Consider the following 19,555-nt stretch of genomic DNA (forward strand, 5'->3'; position numbering starts at 1 on the left):
TGGCCGATTGGCTGAGGAGGTTGTTGGTATTTGTCGGTGCCCGCATTGAGGGATTGCGGTTTGTCTGGTTACATTGCTGATCGGAGTTGGGCCGGTGGCAAAGTCAGATCTCGTCGCTCCAGTGCAATGAGAGCCCGCCCTTCCTAGGAGTGCCCCCTCCCTGCCTAGGAGTGTCCCCTTCCTGCCTAGGAGTGCCCCCTCCCTGCCTAGGACTGCCCCCGCCCTGCCTAGGAGTGCCCCCTCCCTGCCTAGGACTGCCCCCTCCCTGCCTAGGACTGCCCCCTCCCTGCCTAGGAGTGCCCCCTCGCTGCTTAGGAGTGCCCCCGCCCTGCCTAGGAGTGCCCCCTCCCTGCCTAGGAGTGCCCCCTCCCTGCCTAGGACTGCCCCCTCGCTGCTTAGGAGTGCCCCCGCCCTGCCTAGGAGTGCCCCCTCCCTGGTGCCCCCTCCCCCGTGGGCAGCTCTGGCCTCCAGCAGCTACTGCAGTCTAATTAAGAGCGTCTCTTGAGTCTCTTGAGTCTCTTGAGCTGGGTGACTGATATCAGCAGCACCGCAGGGCCTACTACTGAAGGAGATGGGGCTCAGGGATGCCGATAACACACAGTGCAGAGCACTTACACTCGCATACTAAACAGGCGCTTGTATCCAAAGTGGCGACAGTAGAGATGACAATTTGCATTTTTGCTTGCAATTTAGATGAGCACTGTGCAGAAATTCATCTGAAATTATCTTTCATATTATGAGTAATATCTGCTGTGTTAAAGGAAAAACTCTGGCGATTTTTCACATAGATCTCCGTTTTTCGAGGTCACACAGTCCTGTTGATACAAAATAAATAAAAAATACAAAATCGATACTTCCTAGCTCGAGTTGCTGCAGCCAACAGCTACAGTGCTACGCTCAAGGGGCATGAACATGGGGCAGCTACAGTGCAAGGGGCATGATTTAAAAGATGATCTCGAAAAACAGAGATCTGTATGTAAAATCAGAGTTCTAATTTAATAAGTAATATAAGTCTGTGTATAGTATGTGGTATGTATATTAACACAGTAGTAACCAGCTGTAGGCCTTTTTTACTCCCCTTCATAATACAGATGTTAAAAGCTGATGTGCCATTTTAAGCCTGAGAGTTTTAAACAGCATCCCCAACCATTTGTGGTATTTCTACCAATAGGTTTCATGCAAGACAGCCAATAACTGTTTGCTTCTGGCCTCAAAATCTGGTGAACCGAAACGGACCGTTTTGATGGCTGACAGAAAGCAGAGGTTTTAACGGAAGGGCCGCCAGTAATCAAAAACTGGCAGCAATTTCAAACATCTCATCTGATACCAGTCACAGAGCTGCAACAGTCTCATACAGACACACACACACACACACACACACACACATTGACTTCGTGTCAGAAATAACTCAATCACCGCAGCCTGGGGCGTGAGATTGTGAACTCTGAATGCTGGATAGGATTTAGTACAAACACACACACACAGAAATAACTCTCACATGGTCAGAGCTGTACTAATCCACATGTGCAGCCTGTGCAAAAACACACATACAGCATGGAGGCACCATATTTAATTAATGCACATTGTCCCATATTGTAAATAATTTAAAACACTGCTTTGAACAATGTGTGTGTCTGTGTATTACAGTGACATTGGCCTCTCTTATGTCTTACCAACCATATAATATCTATTGATCTATCTTTTATGAAACACACACAGACACACACACACACTCTGCATCAGCTCTGCTGAACGCTACCCAGTGCTCTGAGCTCCAATCTAATGAGAAGAGTGTTTTGGCAGTGATGAGAAGCGGGTCTGTGTATATTTAGCTCATGTTAAATAAACACACACAGTTGTTCCCCGTGCCCCGTAACCATTATTCTTCATCAAATCATTAGAAACAAAAGGCAGATGCCTATAATTATAGCCGCTGGAGCAGCGCACAGGTACAGCGAAAGCTACAGCGCACAGCTATAAATTCCCTCACACCTTCACCAGCGCGGTTTCTTATTCGCTTTGCCAAGCAAGAGATGCCAACGCTGAGAGCCAATGCTGGATGGCAGCATGCAGGGGCAGCATGCAGGGGCAGCCGACTCTTGCCACAGTGACGACTGGTGAGTGCCAGTCTCCCTTATATGCAAACACACAGAACAGTTCTCTTCTCATGCAATATGTACATTGCTCCATATGATGCTGTGAGTAACCATGACAACTTATGCACATCAGCAGCTGTATTGTTCAGGGTAAAGTGTATTACATTTCACTGCACCTTGTTTTTAAAAGATTTTATAAATAATGAATTAATGTCTAAAAATGTGTGTTTATGTTGTTGTAAATTGGCTGTAGCAGACCACAGAGAATCACTGACCTTTACTGAATAAAGTTGAATGAATTAGCTGGCAACAATAATCTGTTTACTTGCTTCAAAAAGCACACCAGCTATACAAACACAGATAAGTTTTGTAGTGAGAATCTATTTACGGCCGATTATGTAAACGCAATCGCGCTTCAGAAGGGCTTATATTTTTACTGGTCTACTGCCAGGCACAAAAGACTCAGACAACAGCCAAATGTAACTGAAAACTACTCACATAATATTGCTTGGCAGAGGCTTTTCTATGTTCATTAATTAAATGTTATTTGAAAACAAAAATCAAACCCCTTGTACATAAAAAACATATTCTTATGACCCCTTGTACATAAACAACATATTCTTATGTATAGTTGCATGCTGCAGCATTGCCCTCCTACCTCCTCTCTGTCTGCCGGTGTGGGCATTGTGTCCAAAGCTGTTGTCTTGTTTCTTTGTTGTGTAAACCAACACACAGCACCCAACTAAAGTCATCACAGCATCCAACATCAATATATAATCCTAAATGGGCAAGGCCATTGCCTGGGAGGCTCGTGCAGGTGAGACAGGTAGGTGGAGGTGGCCGAAGCAGGAGTCACAGATAAAGAAAACGTGTATGTGAAAGTCAGAGAGAAAGAGTTTGAGAGATAGACAAGGAGAGAGGGAGAGAGAAAGAGAGAGAGAGAGAGAGAGAGAGAGAGATTTAAGGCATGTGACATAAGGAAGGACCATACTGGCCTTCTAGATCATGACTTTGGAAGTAGACACAGGACCAAATATACAGTGAAGATAACAGCGATCAAGGAGGGGGCGGCAAAAACAGAGAAAGAGGAAGCACCATACTACCTTCTAGATCATTCTTCTAATCTAGACCATCACTTTGCACACCTGCTGATAGATGTGTGTGTGAGAGAGGAGTAATCAGCTGATAGATGTGTGTGTGAGAGAGGAGTAATCAGCTGTGAGGAGACCCATGTCATCACTGCAGTGATTTATTGATACCGGGCCCACCGTGAGAACAGCGCTTTGAGCTCGGTCAGAGTGTCGGACACAGGAATGCCATTCTCTCTCTCCCTCTACTTCTCTGTCTCTCTCTCTCTCTCACAGCATCCATCATTTCATCAGTCATTCCGTCTGTTTGTCTTCCACCATCTCTCCGTCCATTACTCAACTGGTGTTTGCTTCCCGTTTAGATGCAAGGCTTTTCCCCAGCTCCAGTCTCACGCTGGTCAGCTACTGTAAAACTAAGCATGACCACAACCTGTGTGTGTAAAACCAAGCACGACCACAACCTGTGTGTGTAAACCAAGCATGACCACAACCTGTGTGTGTAAACCAAGCATGACCACAACCTGTGTGTGTAAAACCAAGCACAACCACAACCTGTGTGTGTAAACCAAGCACGACCACAACCTGTGTGTGTAAACCAAGCACGACCACAACCTGTGTGTGTAAAACCAAGCACGACCACAACCTGTGTGTGTAATAGTATGTGTCCAAACATAAACACTCATATGCCATTTGGTCATTTGTGTATGTCCACACACACACACACAGTTACACTATCTCTGTAACTGTTCGATATCTCTGTGTGCTTAGGTGTGTTTGAAGTATTATATCACTGTAGTGAAACAATGCTTTTGATGTCTGTTGACTTTCACTGGACATTTCTCAGTAGTTTCATGCAGCCAGTTGCTTTTCGATTTCTGGAGACCTGGTTTATGCGCTGAGCTGTTTTCACTGTCCAGGATGAGTGTCGAGTGTTCAGTGTGTCCCCTCTGGTTAAGAGGGAGTTGACAGAGAAGCTTAAACACAAGACAAAGTTATTAAGTGTGTGTGTGTGTGTGTGTGTGTGTGTGTGAGAGAGAGTTTGAGTTATGACTGAGAGTTAGAGAGGACTAACAGGAAGTGAGTGAGAGCTGCTAACAGATGTCTGCAGTGAAGGGCACTGTGACTTTGAGAGTTAATTAAAAATAATAATAATGACAGATTCCTCAGTGCCCCGTGTGTGTGTGTGTGTGTATGAGAGAGAGAGAGAACACACTTCTGTATGTGTGTTTGTGTGCGTTTTTCCTACCAGGGGATGATGATAAAATCAGACTCATTCACTGAGTGACAGATGAAGGACATGGACCACCAAAAGCATTCCCAATCTTACACTTACACACACACACACACAGAGCACCCACCAAAAGCATTCCCAATCTTACACACACACACACACACACACAAACACACACAGAGCAGCCATGGGTATTACAAAAAAAGACAGAAAACAGATGTCTCCCAGTAGTTTTCCACAAAACAGATGAACACCCACAGATAAAAAGCTCCCCCTTCACACACTCACATAGTACATGTGTGCCCACGCAGACATCTCCGCAATCTCACTGCATGTATTATTCAGCTCTACAAATGTGCCCGGCACCCGCAGGTGCCCAGGCGTCTCTTCTCACACAGAGCTCAACAAACATACGGGATAAACGCTCAGTGAGGATTACCAAATGACTTTCAATTTACATGACTCACAAAAACCCATCAACATATTATAAGCATACAGTAATGAACATAACAAAGTATAAGCATAATTGAATGCATTACCATACATACTGTATATAACAATGCAGGTTAAACTCATTTCTACACTCCTGTGGACATAAATCCTGTCCCTTTCTGAATGTAAATGTAATATAATGAATTTAAAAGTAATTTTGCCAAATACATTTTTAATATTAATGCATCAATAACAATAATATTTCCTTACCAGAATTTGATCTACATTCAAAACAGTCTCGAAGGTGTTGATTGGATCGCTTATCATTTTCTATCCTTGATGCTATCTATCTTTGTATATCACCGGTCCCTCACAGCAGCAAGTCTCTGCCTACATCGGTCTTATACCTCTATTCTCTCCTTTTCTCCTTCAAAAAATGAACAAAAAAACCTTCCAGTATGACTGTACCTGCCCCCTGTGTACCTGAGGAGGTTCATTACTGTATGCATTGCAGACAGGGAGCAACAAATAAAGACTGCATTACCCAGAAACCCACTGAGGTCAACTCCACGACCAAGACTTGACAAAAAGCTGTCAGCAGCTCTTAATCGGATGGCCGTGTGGTCCCCTGAGATGTACTGGTCATTTAAGCAGACTCATGGTGAGGCAGATCAGATCACATTAAGAGCACATATGGGGATGTGTGCAGCCAGTGAGTCTACACGCCACAGATGATGGATATGTGGCAAGGTCATTCATGACTCTCAAGGTCATTCCTGACTCTCATGACAGGAAAACCAGCATGCATGTGGAGGTTTCATCGTGCTGACCAAGCAGAGCTGAGCATGTGCAGACCGTCCTGTCCTTCATGATGACCTTGGCTTAGACCAGACTGAGAACTCTGGTGGAGACATAGGGACCGTCTTTGGCTTCAAGTGCTCTATAGACCCCTTTATTTCAATGCGTGTCAGTCATGTGCGCTCACATACACCGAACACACACAACATCACCTTCTTTAACAAACCACATGTAAAACAACTGCAACTGCATGTAAAACAGGGCTGTGTGTGCTAAGTCTATTTTGCATATGACAAACCTATTCCAAGCAGCGCAACATAAGTATAACACTAAATGTTTAGCCACCTGGAAAAAGGTAAAGAAACGTTCATTATTTGAAATAAATCCCTCTGGACTGAGCTGGACTCTGTGCTCCCCTCCAGGCTGACCTGTGATTGGATCCTGGTTTCCAACAGCATGATTTTCCAGGGCATCTCTAAAATAAATCTTTATGGCAACGCTTGTAAACAAATTATTTCACTTGACTGAATCACTGCAGAGCTAAACAAAATGACAATGTCAATAAAATCTATCTGCAAAAGACAGGTCACATAACAGAAATGTAGGGAGGAAAAACAAGTCACTTTAAACCAGACAAAGCAAGAGAAGCTTGTTGTTGTCTCAAAAGCTGATACAGTCTGAGTCTCACGTATCATGTCAAAGGCATCCTCTTGCACAGACAGAGGCTATTAACTGTGAAACATAATCCCCAAATAAACCCCCAAGCATTTATTTATGATATTTGAGCAGTTCTGGAAGGGAACTCAGATGCTCATTTGCTGTTGCAGTGTAATATGTTATCTGAATCCATTTAGACAGCTTGTTTACCAATACCCTCATAAAAATCAATGTATGCTTTCTGAAATTACCACTGTGTGAAAAGTGGTATATCCAAGTCTCCAGGAGCATTAAGGCAAGTAAATGGCCGTCTATCCGACTGAGTGGCAGACTGAGTGGCAGAGGTATTCCGATTCCTGCAAAACTTTGTCACACGGAGTTACAAACATCCACGATTGTCCGAATACAGCAGTTAAACCTAGCACTGGGTGTATATTTCCACAGTACTATGAATACAGGCCAGCAACACACACATTTTTCAATTCAATCCATTGCATCTGAGTGGTAGCCTACTGTACTATTTTGAATAAATTCAACATTCTAAGGAGTATGAGGCTTGACATTGAGATGAGAGGACTGACATTTTTTGTATGTGAAAATGTTAATATGAAGCAATTTGGTGTTTCTCTTCTAATTTTTAATACAGTGAGTTTATAACAAAATCATTCTTACCAGTAAAAAGTATGAAGTGAGAGCAATGATTTAGATTTTTCTGAGCTACACTACAACATGTGGTTGTTATCATTACCTTAACATAACATCTCAGATGGGGGCGCTTGTCATAGTCTTCAGGGTTGGTTGTCACATGTTATATTATGTAGCTTATTAAAATGTAAATTAAAGTGAGTAGCCGTTTAGGAAGCACTTGCAAAGCAATAAGGTATCAGGCAGTGGCACAGCTGCTCCACCACACCACCAGATTGATGTTGTAAGAATATACAGATTGCTATGGGGTTATAGCCTATATTATTATATAGATATTATGCTATGAGGATGCTATGGGGTTATAGCCTATATTATTATATAGATATTATGTTATGAGGATGATATGGGGTTATAGCCTATATTATTATATAGATATTATGTTATGAGGATGCTATGGGGTTATAGCCTATATTATTATATAGATATTATGTTATGAGGATGCTATGGGATTTATACCCTATATTATTATATAGATATGTTATGAGGATGCTATGGGGTTATTGCCTATATTATTATATAGATATTATGTTATGAGGATGCTATGGGGTTATAGCCTATATTATTATATAGAAATGTTATGAGGATGCTATGGGGTTATTGCCTATATTATTATATAGATATTATGTTATGAGGATGCTATGGGGTTATAGCCTATATTATTATATAGATATTATGTTATGAGGATGGGGTTATAGCCTATATTATTATATAGATATTATGCTATGAAGATGCTATGGGGTTATATCCTATATTATTATATAGATATTATGCTATGAGGATGCTATGGGGTTATAGCCTATATTATTATATAGATATTATGCTATGAGGATGCTATGGGGTTATAGCCTATATTATTATATATATATATTATGTTATGAGGATGGGGTTATAGCCTATATTATTATATAGATACTATGCTATGAGGATGCTATGGGGTTATAGCCTATATTATTATATAGATATTATGTTATGAGGATGAGCTGCACTTGATTTTTCCTGTGAATGTTAGGCTACCTCAGGGGGTGCAGTTGCTGCATTTCAATGAGATTAAACTTTTACATTTTATTTTTAAGAATTTCTAAGAACAACCAAGAAAAACTTTAAGAATAGGCTAACACCTCTGCTGCACCTCCCTTGTGCGAGACTTGAGAGAATTTCAAAAAATCTGCAAGCAGGCAACTTGAAGGCAAGGCTACCTGACTGAGGCTACAGTACGTTGAGGCAGCCGTGGCCTACTGGTTAGCGCTTCGGACTTGTAACTGGAGAGTTGCCGGTTTGAACCCTGACCAGTAGGCACGGCTGAAGTGCCCTTGAGCAAGGCACCTAACCCCTCACTGCTCCCTGAGCGCCGCTGTTGTTGTTGTTGCAGGCAGCTAACTGCGCCGGGATTAGTGTGTGCTTCACCTCACTGTGTTCACTGTGTGCTGAGTGTGTTTCACTAATTCACGGATTGGGACCAAATTTCCCTTACGGGATCAAAAGAGTATACAGTATATACTTTATACTACATATTATACTTATACGTATATACTTATACTGTCTTTTTTGTCCTTCGTGGAGAAGAAGGGATTTTTCAATTTGGAGCAAATATTTGGACGTTGCAAGTAAGGCTGGGATAAACTATAATTTTTTAAACGATTAATCTAGCGATTATTTTTTCGATGCATCGATTAATCTAACGATTCATTTTTTCAGTCGATTATCTCCCCATTAATTGACTAATAGCAATTTATACATGTTGATTTACATATCTGAATGAAGAAACATGAATTCCTTAACATTGCAATATATGTTTATTGCTCTTAAAATTCCAAAATAAAAGACTATAGACCGGTTTCAGGTCCCTAACAACCGTAGTCAAGAACGAACTCGGAGGACAAGCACTAGTGGTTTATACTGACAGCGCATAGAAAACAAGCTGGCTGAACTTGATATAAGATGAAGAATAAAAACATATTGCCGAAATATTTCGGTGTAGCCGAGTCTGGATTGTTTTCATCTAGAGGTGTAGCGGATTTACCTATGAAAAAGCAACGGATTTTACGGAAGGTAGGCTAAACATGTGGCCAGTCACTGTAAAGTTAGGTTAGGCTTAAGCTAATGTTAACGTTAGGGCTTCGACTGCAGAAACAATTAGTTTAGATTTAGTGAGAACATTACCTACTCAAAGGGAACATAATGACAGCGGTGGACAATCATTTCCACCTGAGGTCAGAGGATAATTACTTATTATATAAAGTAGCCTATGCTGGCCACACATTGAACTTTTGACTGAAATAAAGTTACAATGCACAAAATGCAAAGTGCTGGATGTTAACTGACAGGACAGGAGCCTATGACTGATTAGCTATAAGCTAGGCTACCTTATAGGCCTATGCAATAATGTTACTTGCAAGCCCATGTCTTCTTTTCTAAAACAAACAACTCAAATGGAGTGTCAACTTTAACTTTAGGCTACCCTGCATATTGTCATTTGCGTGAAATGTAGGCTAACGTTAGCCTCCGTTCTCATGGATCATAAGTCTCTCATTAAAATGATATGCTGAGGAATATGATAAAAAAAAACACTTTGTTAACATCACTACCCTATGTTATTTAGCCTACATGACTTGAGTTTTTCCTCTTGAGCATGAAGATAACATTTGTGGCATAACTTCGTAGCTTCATAATGCATGCTTCATATCCAAATGTCTAGCACCTGGGTGATTCTCCAACTACAGGCACTTTTGGCCTTTTAACTTTTAGAAAATTAATTATCTCCAAACACACATTCAAAATCATTGATACACTCATTAATATGTCTTGAAACAAAGTATGATACTGGGCACAATTGCATGACATGGAATATTGTTATTTTTTATCAGTTTTCTAAAGCGTAAAGGAAAAATGTCATTTCCACCACAGCTCAAATTATGTCCTTTATTTGCAGATTATACAATATAATTCATTATGTTACATTATATATCAGTTACCATGTCTATGACTACCTAATCATACCACATAACAAATCCTAAGACTTTGTGAACTAAATGTATATTGCTTGAAGTTGCTCGGTACAATGAATTATGTTTTTCATAATCAAAAATACTCTTTATTTAAAGTATACATACATTATTAAAGTCACTCCCATGTTTTTCTATTAATAATGAAGTATGGATTATAGTTTCTGAAAATAGTATAAGTCTATGTCACCTGGAATTATGTTTTATTCCCTTAAAACCTATGTTGTGATGGTCATTTTGTGGTGGAAATGACTGTGGGGACTGTAGTGGAAATGACATTGCATCACTGTCTTGCTGACTTTGTGGTGGAAATGACCTCAATTTGTGGTGGAAATGACTGTGATGGAAATGACATTCTCCCAGTTTTCAGCCATATATAATCACATTCCATTGCCATACCCAGATACTTTTGGAGATGGGGCACAATGTATCCAAAATACACACAACTATGCTTTTTTTTCACTTATTTAGCATATTTTGACAAAGTTACAGCTGTGGTGGAAATGACGTTGGTGGTGGTTACAATGATTTTTCTTCAGTTTCTGATCACCATATGTCTCTGATATTTGCCATCAACCTTCCTCTTTAGTAACACTATTTTTTCCCCTGGTAAACAAATAAACATTTTTAGGTAAAAAAGTATATATTACTGGAAATAGGTTGTGTGGTGGAAATGACGGAAAACCTGAGGGACACTGATGTTTTCCCTAAAAAATAGTATAAATATATTATTTGCATTAGAAATTGAAATGGTATTTGTTTATTTAACTCTTTCTTGCAACAAACATGGTACAAAATCATCTAGGTTTAATTTGTTTTTAGTGTATTTTAACAGTTAAAGGTTACAAGTCTGGGTTGGGGACAAGCTCAAAACAGCCAAATCCACTGATAAAAGCCCCTCTAAGAGCAGTAAATCAGAATATATAGGCATGATTAATTTTTTATAGGATGCTGGTGATCTGGCCTTTGCAAATTGACATGATTGAAACAAAAATATTATATTTTTCCACAAAAACAACCACAAGGACACAAAAGTGCCTGTAGTTGGAGAATCACCCACCTAGGCCTGCCTACTTTATTGTTTTATTTTTTTTTAGCTTTGAACGGACACATCACAAAAAAATGAAATGTCTCCTGTACCACACAGGGGAATTTCCGTCTGCTTTTCTCTGCCAAAAGTTAACAATTTTCAACCTCCTTGCGTCTTTCTCTCAATGTATTGCTATACGGCTCTGGGTTTGCTTGTCCTCCAAGTTCGTCCTTAACGACGGTTGTTAGGGACCTGAAACCGGTCTATACAAGTGCAAAGTAATGCATTCTTAGTCAGAGGTAGCATTCAATAAAGTTCAGTAGTGTATAGGGTTAATTGAGTGCCTGTCACTTTAAGACGCTCGTGAGGGAACCCTTGCAATTGTAACACTAAAACACAGTTAAAAGCCTGCTGATGTGTGGATGCTATTCGTAGTCTACTTCTCCTTGGGACAAACACTTTTGAGTCTTGGAAAACACTTTTCCATTTACATCGGGATTTTGCAAACATTCAGTGTCAGAGTCAATAAAATGAGCCCTGCATGAGTAACGAAATTGACAAGCAGCTGTAAGTAAGCATGCTAAACTCAACATCCAAACAGTATTCTAATGTTAGCTTTGAGATACTGCTTGATTGCATAACTTAACTTAGTACATTGAGGAGAGACTAAACTATGATCAGGCCTTAGCAGAGTTAACTTTAATGCAGCAGTTTTGAACAAATTTGCGCAGCATTGTGACGATGCTAAGCGGATTTAATAGCAATTTAGCCCACCGTCTTCTATGCAATAGTTCTATGTGGCAACAACAATCCTTCAACATTCGTGAATATTTTGTTTATTGTACAGAGGAGGGGCAGAGGGCTCGTTACGAGAGAGAGCGGGCGGGGCAAGGAAAGGCTGCGTGTGCAAAGAGTATAGAAGCCCAAAGCGCAGCTCAATGAAAGGATTTTATCTTATCTTTAATTTAAATAGTAGCCTCCAACATAGACCTGTGACGGTCGGTTTTGATTTCGTGGTGCCCAGCCACAGATTTGTCTATGCATGGGAAACACTGAAGCTGTAAAATTAAAAATATTTAGCGGCACGCGTTATGCCTGACGAATCGACGCGCATATTTTGCATCGACATATTTTTTGCGTCGACGTCATCGATTACGTCGACGCGTTGTCCCAGCCCTCCAGTAGGAGTTAAGTCTTATAGAGACGAATGACCCATTAGACCAGCCTCAGACGAGTCCAGGAAGTGACGTCAATTCCAGAAATAAGTACATAATTTACTTTACTCTTTATGGAGAATACAGTGGGAAAAAACGTGTTTTCTTTTACAGTTCATGGAAAAAATAGTCACATTAGGTAGAATCTTTTTATTATTATTCGTAATTCACATGTATTTATTAAATAATCGATCGCGACTGACTGTCCACGTGATCTGCCAGTCAGCTGGGAGGAGCTCGTGACTCACGCATAGGGACTCACGGCAGATATTGCGCGAAATGTTGGTTTATTTAAATGTTGGTATCGTTTAGATGTCCTTACTATTCATTAACATGAACATGATGACTGGCTAAATAAATGACTACGATGTTTAATAAACCATTGTAGGCATACAAGTTATCATTATATCACATCAATTAGTTTTCTGTAGGCTAGACTAGTGTGACATGCTTTACACTAGGCTACAGCATAAAAATAGGCTCAACAATAGGCTATCAACACGTTTGCAGTATCACTGTTGCAGAAATCACATACAAGAAAGCATCCTCTTGATTGTTTGTACATTTTTGCATATTCCAACATATGGAAGCAGCATGAGGAAACTTGTCGTTTTTCTGCCTTATTTTCTAACTACTTTTACGAGTCTGCAGTATCACCGAGTACAGCTGTTACAAGAGGGTCTAGCGTCCCTTTGTTATGACGCAACTTCCTGCGACGGTCATTCGTCGGAAAATGACTTAACTCCCTCTCCAGCCCTAGTTGCAAGCATACTCATGGTGCATTCAGAGCACCTCGTAATGACAAGGACCGCCCCCATGGCTACTTTAGGCTTGTTTGACTTCGGCTGAGTCTGACTTGGTCTGGCTTACTATGTAAACGTGATCTTCAGAGCCTAGCCGGGAGGAGCTACAACAGAGGGCAGCTCACCCCGGACAGAAAGGCTACAGTCTGCCTGACCTGACTCGCGGGAGACATCGCGGAATGTTGTTTGCAATAAACACAGCAGAACTTTCATTCTTACTCATTAAAATGAGCATGATGACTGACGAAATAAATTCTTATGATGTAGTTTAAATAAACCACTGTTGTCAAACAGTTAACAGGCCTGCATTGTAGCACATACATTCAATATCAAGTGTTTCCCCTATATGTGTGTCTATCTATTTAGCCAACAGCAGAAAATAACAGAATATCCAAACGTTTTCAGTAGGCTACCCTACCATTGTTGCAGAAATCACGTATAAGAAGGTATCCCTTCGATTTCTGTTTATTTTCGCATATTCCAACATAAGGAAGCAGCATGAGCCTCTAGTCATAATCGTCATGAGGACATTCCTCCCAAATGGCCCTATCACGTCTTTGAACTGAAGTCATGAGGGCGTGTTTCAGCTCGTGCAGCTCGTGGAAGGCAACTGCAAGATCTGTCTGCAGGCTAAGACTCCCGCGATATTTTAAGGCCATGTGACATGGTGTCACGGTGGTAAGTCCCTCCCCGGCTGACAGAAGTCGGACACAATTTCTAACCAGTATGCATTGCGTCCATCCCAGTATGCATTGTGTTCAACCCAGCATGCATCACATCAAGTCAGATCTGCCGCAAGTCGAACTCCCCTTTTGTTTTTCCGACAGCAAGTGTTCATGTGCTTTGCCATCGGAATGTGTGACAAACACGGATGCCACAACAAAGGTTAAAACATACACTCACTAATCCTAAACAAACAACTGTATTAGCTAAAAATATAGTGTAAGATGCTCGTGAAAGAATGATATGCAGCTTTCAAGTGACAAAAACGGCAAATTCCCAAGTTCACATTAAAACTGTTGGACATGAAAGGCCACATGGACTACAAACGAACTACAACGTGACGACAAAAATGATGATGAGCCCCTAACTGGCACTGGGCAACTCTGTTAGCAAAATCTAGCCCCAGTTTCCGACCTCTGACTCACACATTACGTGACGTGAATGACGCGGAATGATGATGTTTTCACTCGGAGAAAGGTTTTTCCGAAGCTCATGAACGCTAGGTAAGAACCACGAAAGCAAATCGCGTATGCCTAAACTGTGTGGATTGTGCAAAACTGAACAAAGCAATTGGAAAATGTCTGCTCTAGGCCAGTGTTTCCCAAACTTTTTTTCTGGGGACCCACTTTTTAAAAATGACAGACCATCGCGACCCATTTCACTTCAGATCTAACATGCAACATGCATGCAACCACCATTATTTAATTTATTAGACAACATAAATTGTGCTGGCGACCCAAATAAAATTTCCTGACCCAGTCTTTGGGAAACACTGCTCTAGGCTACTTCAAAGTGCGGAATGAAGCCGGATTTTTCACCTATTGGGGGCTAAGGCACACCAAAGATCAAAGCAAAACGGCAAGTAAAGTAAAGCATGTCACACTGACACATTGTTATCTAGGCAATAACAGGACTGTTCATTCTCATGCCCATATGTTTCTCTATACAGTGTACTCATGACCTGAGACCACAGTGTTGGCATACTGTATGCTCACATGATGATGTTTCTCTATATGTGCTCATAAGCTGAGAACACAGTGTTGGCATATGCTCACATGATGATGTTTCTCTATACAGTGTGCTCATGAGCTGAGACCACAGTGATGGCATATGCTCACATGATGATGATTGAGCTTTTTGATCAAGAAGCTGTGTCATAGATGCATTTAAAATAGCCTATTTCATGAACCTGTATAGAAGCACATTAGGTTCCTCAAAATTCCACACCTCACGGCACACCAGTTGAGAACCGCACGCCTAGCCTATGTATTAATGGAACTAGAAGTGTTGACTTGATGGCTTAATGTTCCATTCTAGGCTAGAGCTCAAGCAGGTGGAGACGGCATAGGCTATCCCAGTGCTGAAGGTACACTGAACACTGGCCCACTGAAAAGGTATGCACGGCTAACATGTTTTGTGTGTATATTATCAGAATTGTTTTAGTCTACCTGGCAGTTTAGGCTTTTCTAAATCCACATGGATTTCTAATCAGTCTCACTGTTTGCACTTCATTTCGTTGTACCTGTGACAATGACAAATAAAGATATTCTATATTCTATTCTACCTTCTTCCCAGAGATCCACCACAACAACGTAATAATGTAGAGGGACTACAGTCATTTCCTGTGTATTGTGTGTAAACCGCAGGACAGTATTTTATGCAAGTTAAAAAACGATATTAATACCATATTAACTGCACCCATGTATTAACCTCATAGTTGAATACATTTTGTAAAATCAATGTATAAACCTTGGCTAATAGTTGGGAAATTACGGCATGGCCTGCAATTATTCAGGTAAGTTACAGTGTGTCCACAAGCCCCCTGCTAAGTCTAATCTACAAGCTACATTTGTGCCAATTCCAGTTTTATAGTATAGGTTGGATTTTCCCATGTCTCTTCGAATACCATGTAAGCATTCTGACATTTCATTGCCTACTCAGTTGGTGCGTTCTTCTCATCCATGTCCAAACATCATGGGTGGGTTGCACCAACAAGGATTACATTTTAATGTGGATTAACCTGGATCCAGTTGCACCAAACTTTAAACCTAGTCTAAAGATAATCAGATGTGCATTTAAACCCCATTCAAAATCTAGACCACGCCGTAACCAACTCCAGCCAATCCAGAGGTGTAACTTGACTGGCTGTTGAGCTTAAATATCAGCAACCTTTTGCCAGAATGACGTCTCTGCCATTAACACACTAAAAATGACTAAACTAAACCTTCCAACTTCTCCCCAGTCGAAGACACATATACATTTCAGAGACAGATTGAAAAGGTGAACAGACTCATCCGTTAACGTTGCGGCCTTCATTTTTGTGGATGTCCTAATTTTACCTCCTCTTCCTTCTCCCTACTCGTGGCCCTCTCCTCCTCTCAGCTCCAGCTGTAACTGAACTCTGGGGTTAAATTTATCCCCACTGACCCAGCAGTCTGACACACTTCGCCTCTTCGCTCTCTCTCTTTCTGAAAATACCTCCTTACATCTGTATGCACTCACACACCTCTGCTTCTCTTCTCTTAATCTATCTGCTATCTATCTATCTGTCTATGTATCAGTTACATTAACAGAACCAATCATCTGCTTCCTATCCTATTCCACCTATCAAACGATCTGTCTGTCTGCCTGTCGTTCTTTATATCTTATGTTCTCTTGTTCTATCTATTGTCTTATCTATCAGAGCTTGTGTTTTCAGTGCTAAGTGCTCTACATTAATACCCGTATACTTTTGTAGTGGTGATGTGCGACTGACGTCCCCTCACTCTAATGACTGTCTCACAGTCCCACCAACGATGAGTTAACTACAGCTGTTTGACCTGGAAGTGACATCACTGAGCGGCAGCCATTAACGTGTCTATGACATGCATAGGTCAGACTGTGTGCTGAACAGTTCAACAAATCAAAACGTTTATTTTGTTTTGTCCAGGTGGTACGGCAGGTGACTGGATACTAACATACGATCCGAGTTGTACTCTCGAGGGAAAAACAACAAACTCACAAATAAACAAACAAAATATGGGGCAGAAGACAGAACTGATTGCTTAGTATGAACACAGGATGATGCAAACCTTGGCATGCCAGGAGACCAATTAAGTTATTCCTAGAGTAGCCATACACTAATAGAGATTAATCTAATATATAACAATGTTGAGTTTATAAATAGTGCTGCTGACAGTAAGTCCGACTGTATGTGTGTGTCCTGAGACCTGGAGGGAGTATGGGGCTTGTGTGTGTGTGTGTGTGTGGGGGGGGGGGGGGGGCTGTCTTGTAGAGAGAGAGATGGAAAGAGAGGAAAGAGTGAAAGTATTGACAGAGTGTCACCTCTTCTTCTCACTTTCACGCTGTCACAAGACACCCACCTTCCACACATACTGCTTCTAAACTTTACACTCACCCCCACCCACACACACGCTAATACACACACACACACACACACACACACACACACGCTAACACACACACACGCATATGCACACACGCACAAACACAAACACACTCACAAACAAGAACCTTCAACCTTAGACACATACCCGAAACACAATATTCCCACATACTGCTCCTCACCCTCCAACCACACACACAGGTTTAGCATTCGCTCCCTCCATAACACAATACCAGCCAAGAGGTTTATTAGCTGTGCCGTGAGCCTAGCTGAAACACTGTGTTCTTTAAGGGATGGAAACGCAGTTATGTCAACTACGCCACGAATTGGGAAGAGTAAGAGGAGAGGTGATATATGTATATTTAACTTTGCTCAGGTTACCACGGCGATGCTACGCTCTCTGTATGAATATGTATTTATATCCGCCGTCTGACCAACTAATGGCTTTCCAATGCAGTCACTTAAAGAAGGAAGCATACGTTGTGCAATTGCCTAATGCCTCTCTCATTACCAAGGCACAGCCACTGGCAATTTAGTCTTGATTAATTGTTTTCTCTTTGTGAAATGAATATAGATAGTTTTACATAAAAATAAATATCACCACTCTCTTCACATGGTTTCAGTTACTATTATTATCAATATGATCCTGAACAAATAAAGAGTAGTTATTATTATCAATATGATCCTGAACAAATAAAGAGTAGTTATTGTTATCAATATGATCCTGAACAAATAAAGAGTAGTTGTTCAAATATATGCCATCTGCCAGTGGTTCTATCAGCAGAACTGTAGTAACTATTTTGAGATTAGAACTCAGTTGATAAGCAAAGCTCTGCATCAATGTCACTACAGGTATATTGGACAGCAGATGTAGAACCATGCTAACCTAACAATGCACATGTGAAATATTGAACTAGAACTGTCAACAACTTGATTTTCAAGTGAATAGTTTGAACCCAACCTTCTTTGCAGTGTGATCTTATGATCAGTCAATGCAGAATAGCTGCAAGACTCTTCTTGCATCTCTTGGTTCCTCAATGTCAAAGAAGTTACAGTCTGGAAGCATGCGTTCCACTACTACACACAAAAACAACAAAAAAAACGAGGAGAACCGGGGCACAAGGACAAGGTTCTAACAGCTGGAATCTGGCGGTTCTAAAGCTATAGAAATGCAGAAGTGCGGTTCTAAAGCTATAGAAATGCAGAAGTGCAGCAGCTCATGGCACCTGAGGTCAAGTCAAAGAGGAGAGAGCCAGAGAAAGACAGACAAAAGGACGGAAAGACTGACCAGGGTCGGCTGGTATCTCAGAGCCTTCCTTTGCGACGCATCTGCAGCCATCGACACACAGTCACTGGCCCAAAAATAAACCCAGTGCACAACTTTGTCTAACCCGCAGAGCTGAATGCACGTACACACACACACACGTGCACGCTCACAAACACACACACTCTTAAACATGCTCTCTCGCTCTCCATCTCTCTCTCACACACACGTGTACACACACACACACACACTCATACACACGCACACACATACTCCAGAGGATTAGGAGTTGATTATGATGATTATAGTTATGTCCCCACTGAGACCAGAAAGGCCCTTCCTCATTTAGTTTGTGCTATAGGTGGACTGAGAGAGAGATGGATGGATGGATAGGTGGACTGAGAGAGATGGATGGATGGATGAATGGATGGACAGAGGGAGTGAGAGAGATGGAGGGATGCAGGGTATGGAGAGACTGGGGGAAAGAGAGGCAGTCAGATGAGGGGAGAAAGAACACACCGTCGTCACATCCTGACTAATTGATGCTCAATGGGATTTTCATCTCTTGGAAGCAGGCTTAGCACTTACACCAGCCTGTATTAACCTAACACACGCCCCCAGCTTTAACATGATATACACACACACACACTTTCAAGCTAATATGACACAGACACACACTTTCAAGTTAATATGATACACACAAACACAGCCTAGAGATGATATCTCTCTCTCTCTCACACACACACACACACACAGTTGCACTGCCAGACGTAACCCTTGCAACACGTCGGAACGGCAGCCATGCATTACCCCACCCAGTCGGATTTCCGTTTGGTGCCGTGTGCCTGCATGTGTGTGTGTGTGTGTGTGTGTGTGCCTGCGTGTGTGTATGTGTGTGTGTGTGTGTGTGTGTGTGTGTGTGTGTGTGTGTGCACCAGAGTTGGCAGGGTTTTCGGAAGGGTAAGGTTGAGGGAAGAGGTGGACCTCCCCCGTTGGTGGGCCCCAGTGCAATGTGATGAGGGTCTGCTCCAGGGGTCTACCGGGGGGGGGGGGGGGGGGGGGGGGGAGAAACATGACCCCTCATGACAGGTCACACCTCATCAGCCGTCCAATTCCCATCAGGCTCC

The 19,555-nt window shown here is 41.6% G+C and overlaps 1 protein-coding gene across 1 annotated transcript in view; it reads right to left on the reverse strand.

Annotated features, from left to right (window-relative positions):
• Nucleotides 1-19,555, reverse strand: part of clcn1b (chloride channel, voltage-sensitive 1b) — a 53,982-nt gene that overhangs the window by 33,101 nt on the left and 1,326 nt on the right. Inside the window, exon 2 of the mRNA XM_076279596.1 lies at nt 18,453-18,563. Within this exon, the coding sequence (XP_076135711.1) occupies nt 18,453-18,563 (111 nt within the window). The remainder of the gene's footprint in view (nt 1-18,452; nt 18,564-19,555) is intronic.

The sequence above is a fragment of the Alosa pseudoharengus genome, unplaced genomic scaffold (genome assembly GCF_046254945.1).
Source record: "Alosa pseudoharengus isolate Yale_2024_CS ecotype anadromous, Long Island Sound unplaced genomic scaffold, YU_APseudo_1.1 YU_APseudo_1.1_scf_12, whole genome shotgun sequence".
Classification (NCBI taxonomy): Eukaryota; Metazoa; Chordata; class Actinopteri; order Clupeiformes; family Clupeidae; genus Alosa; species Alosa pseudoharengus.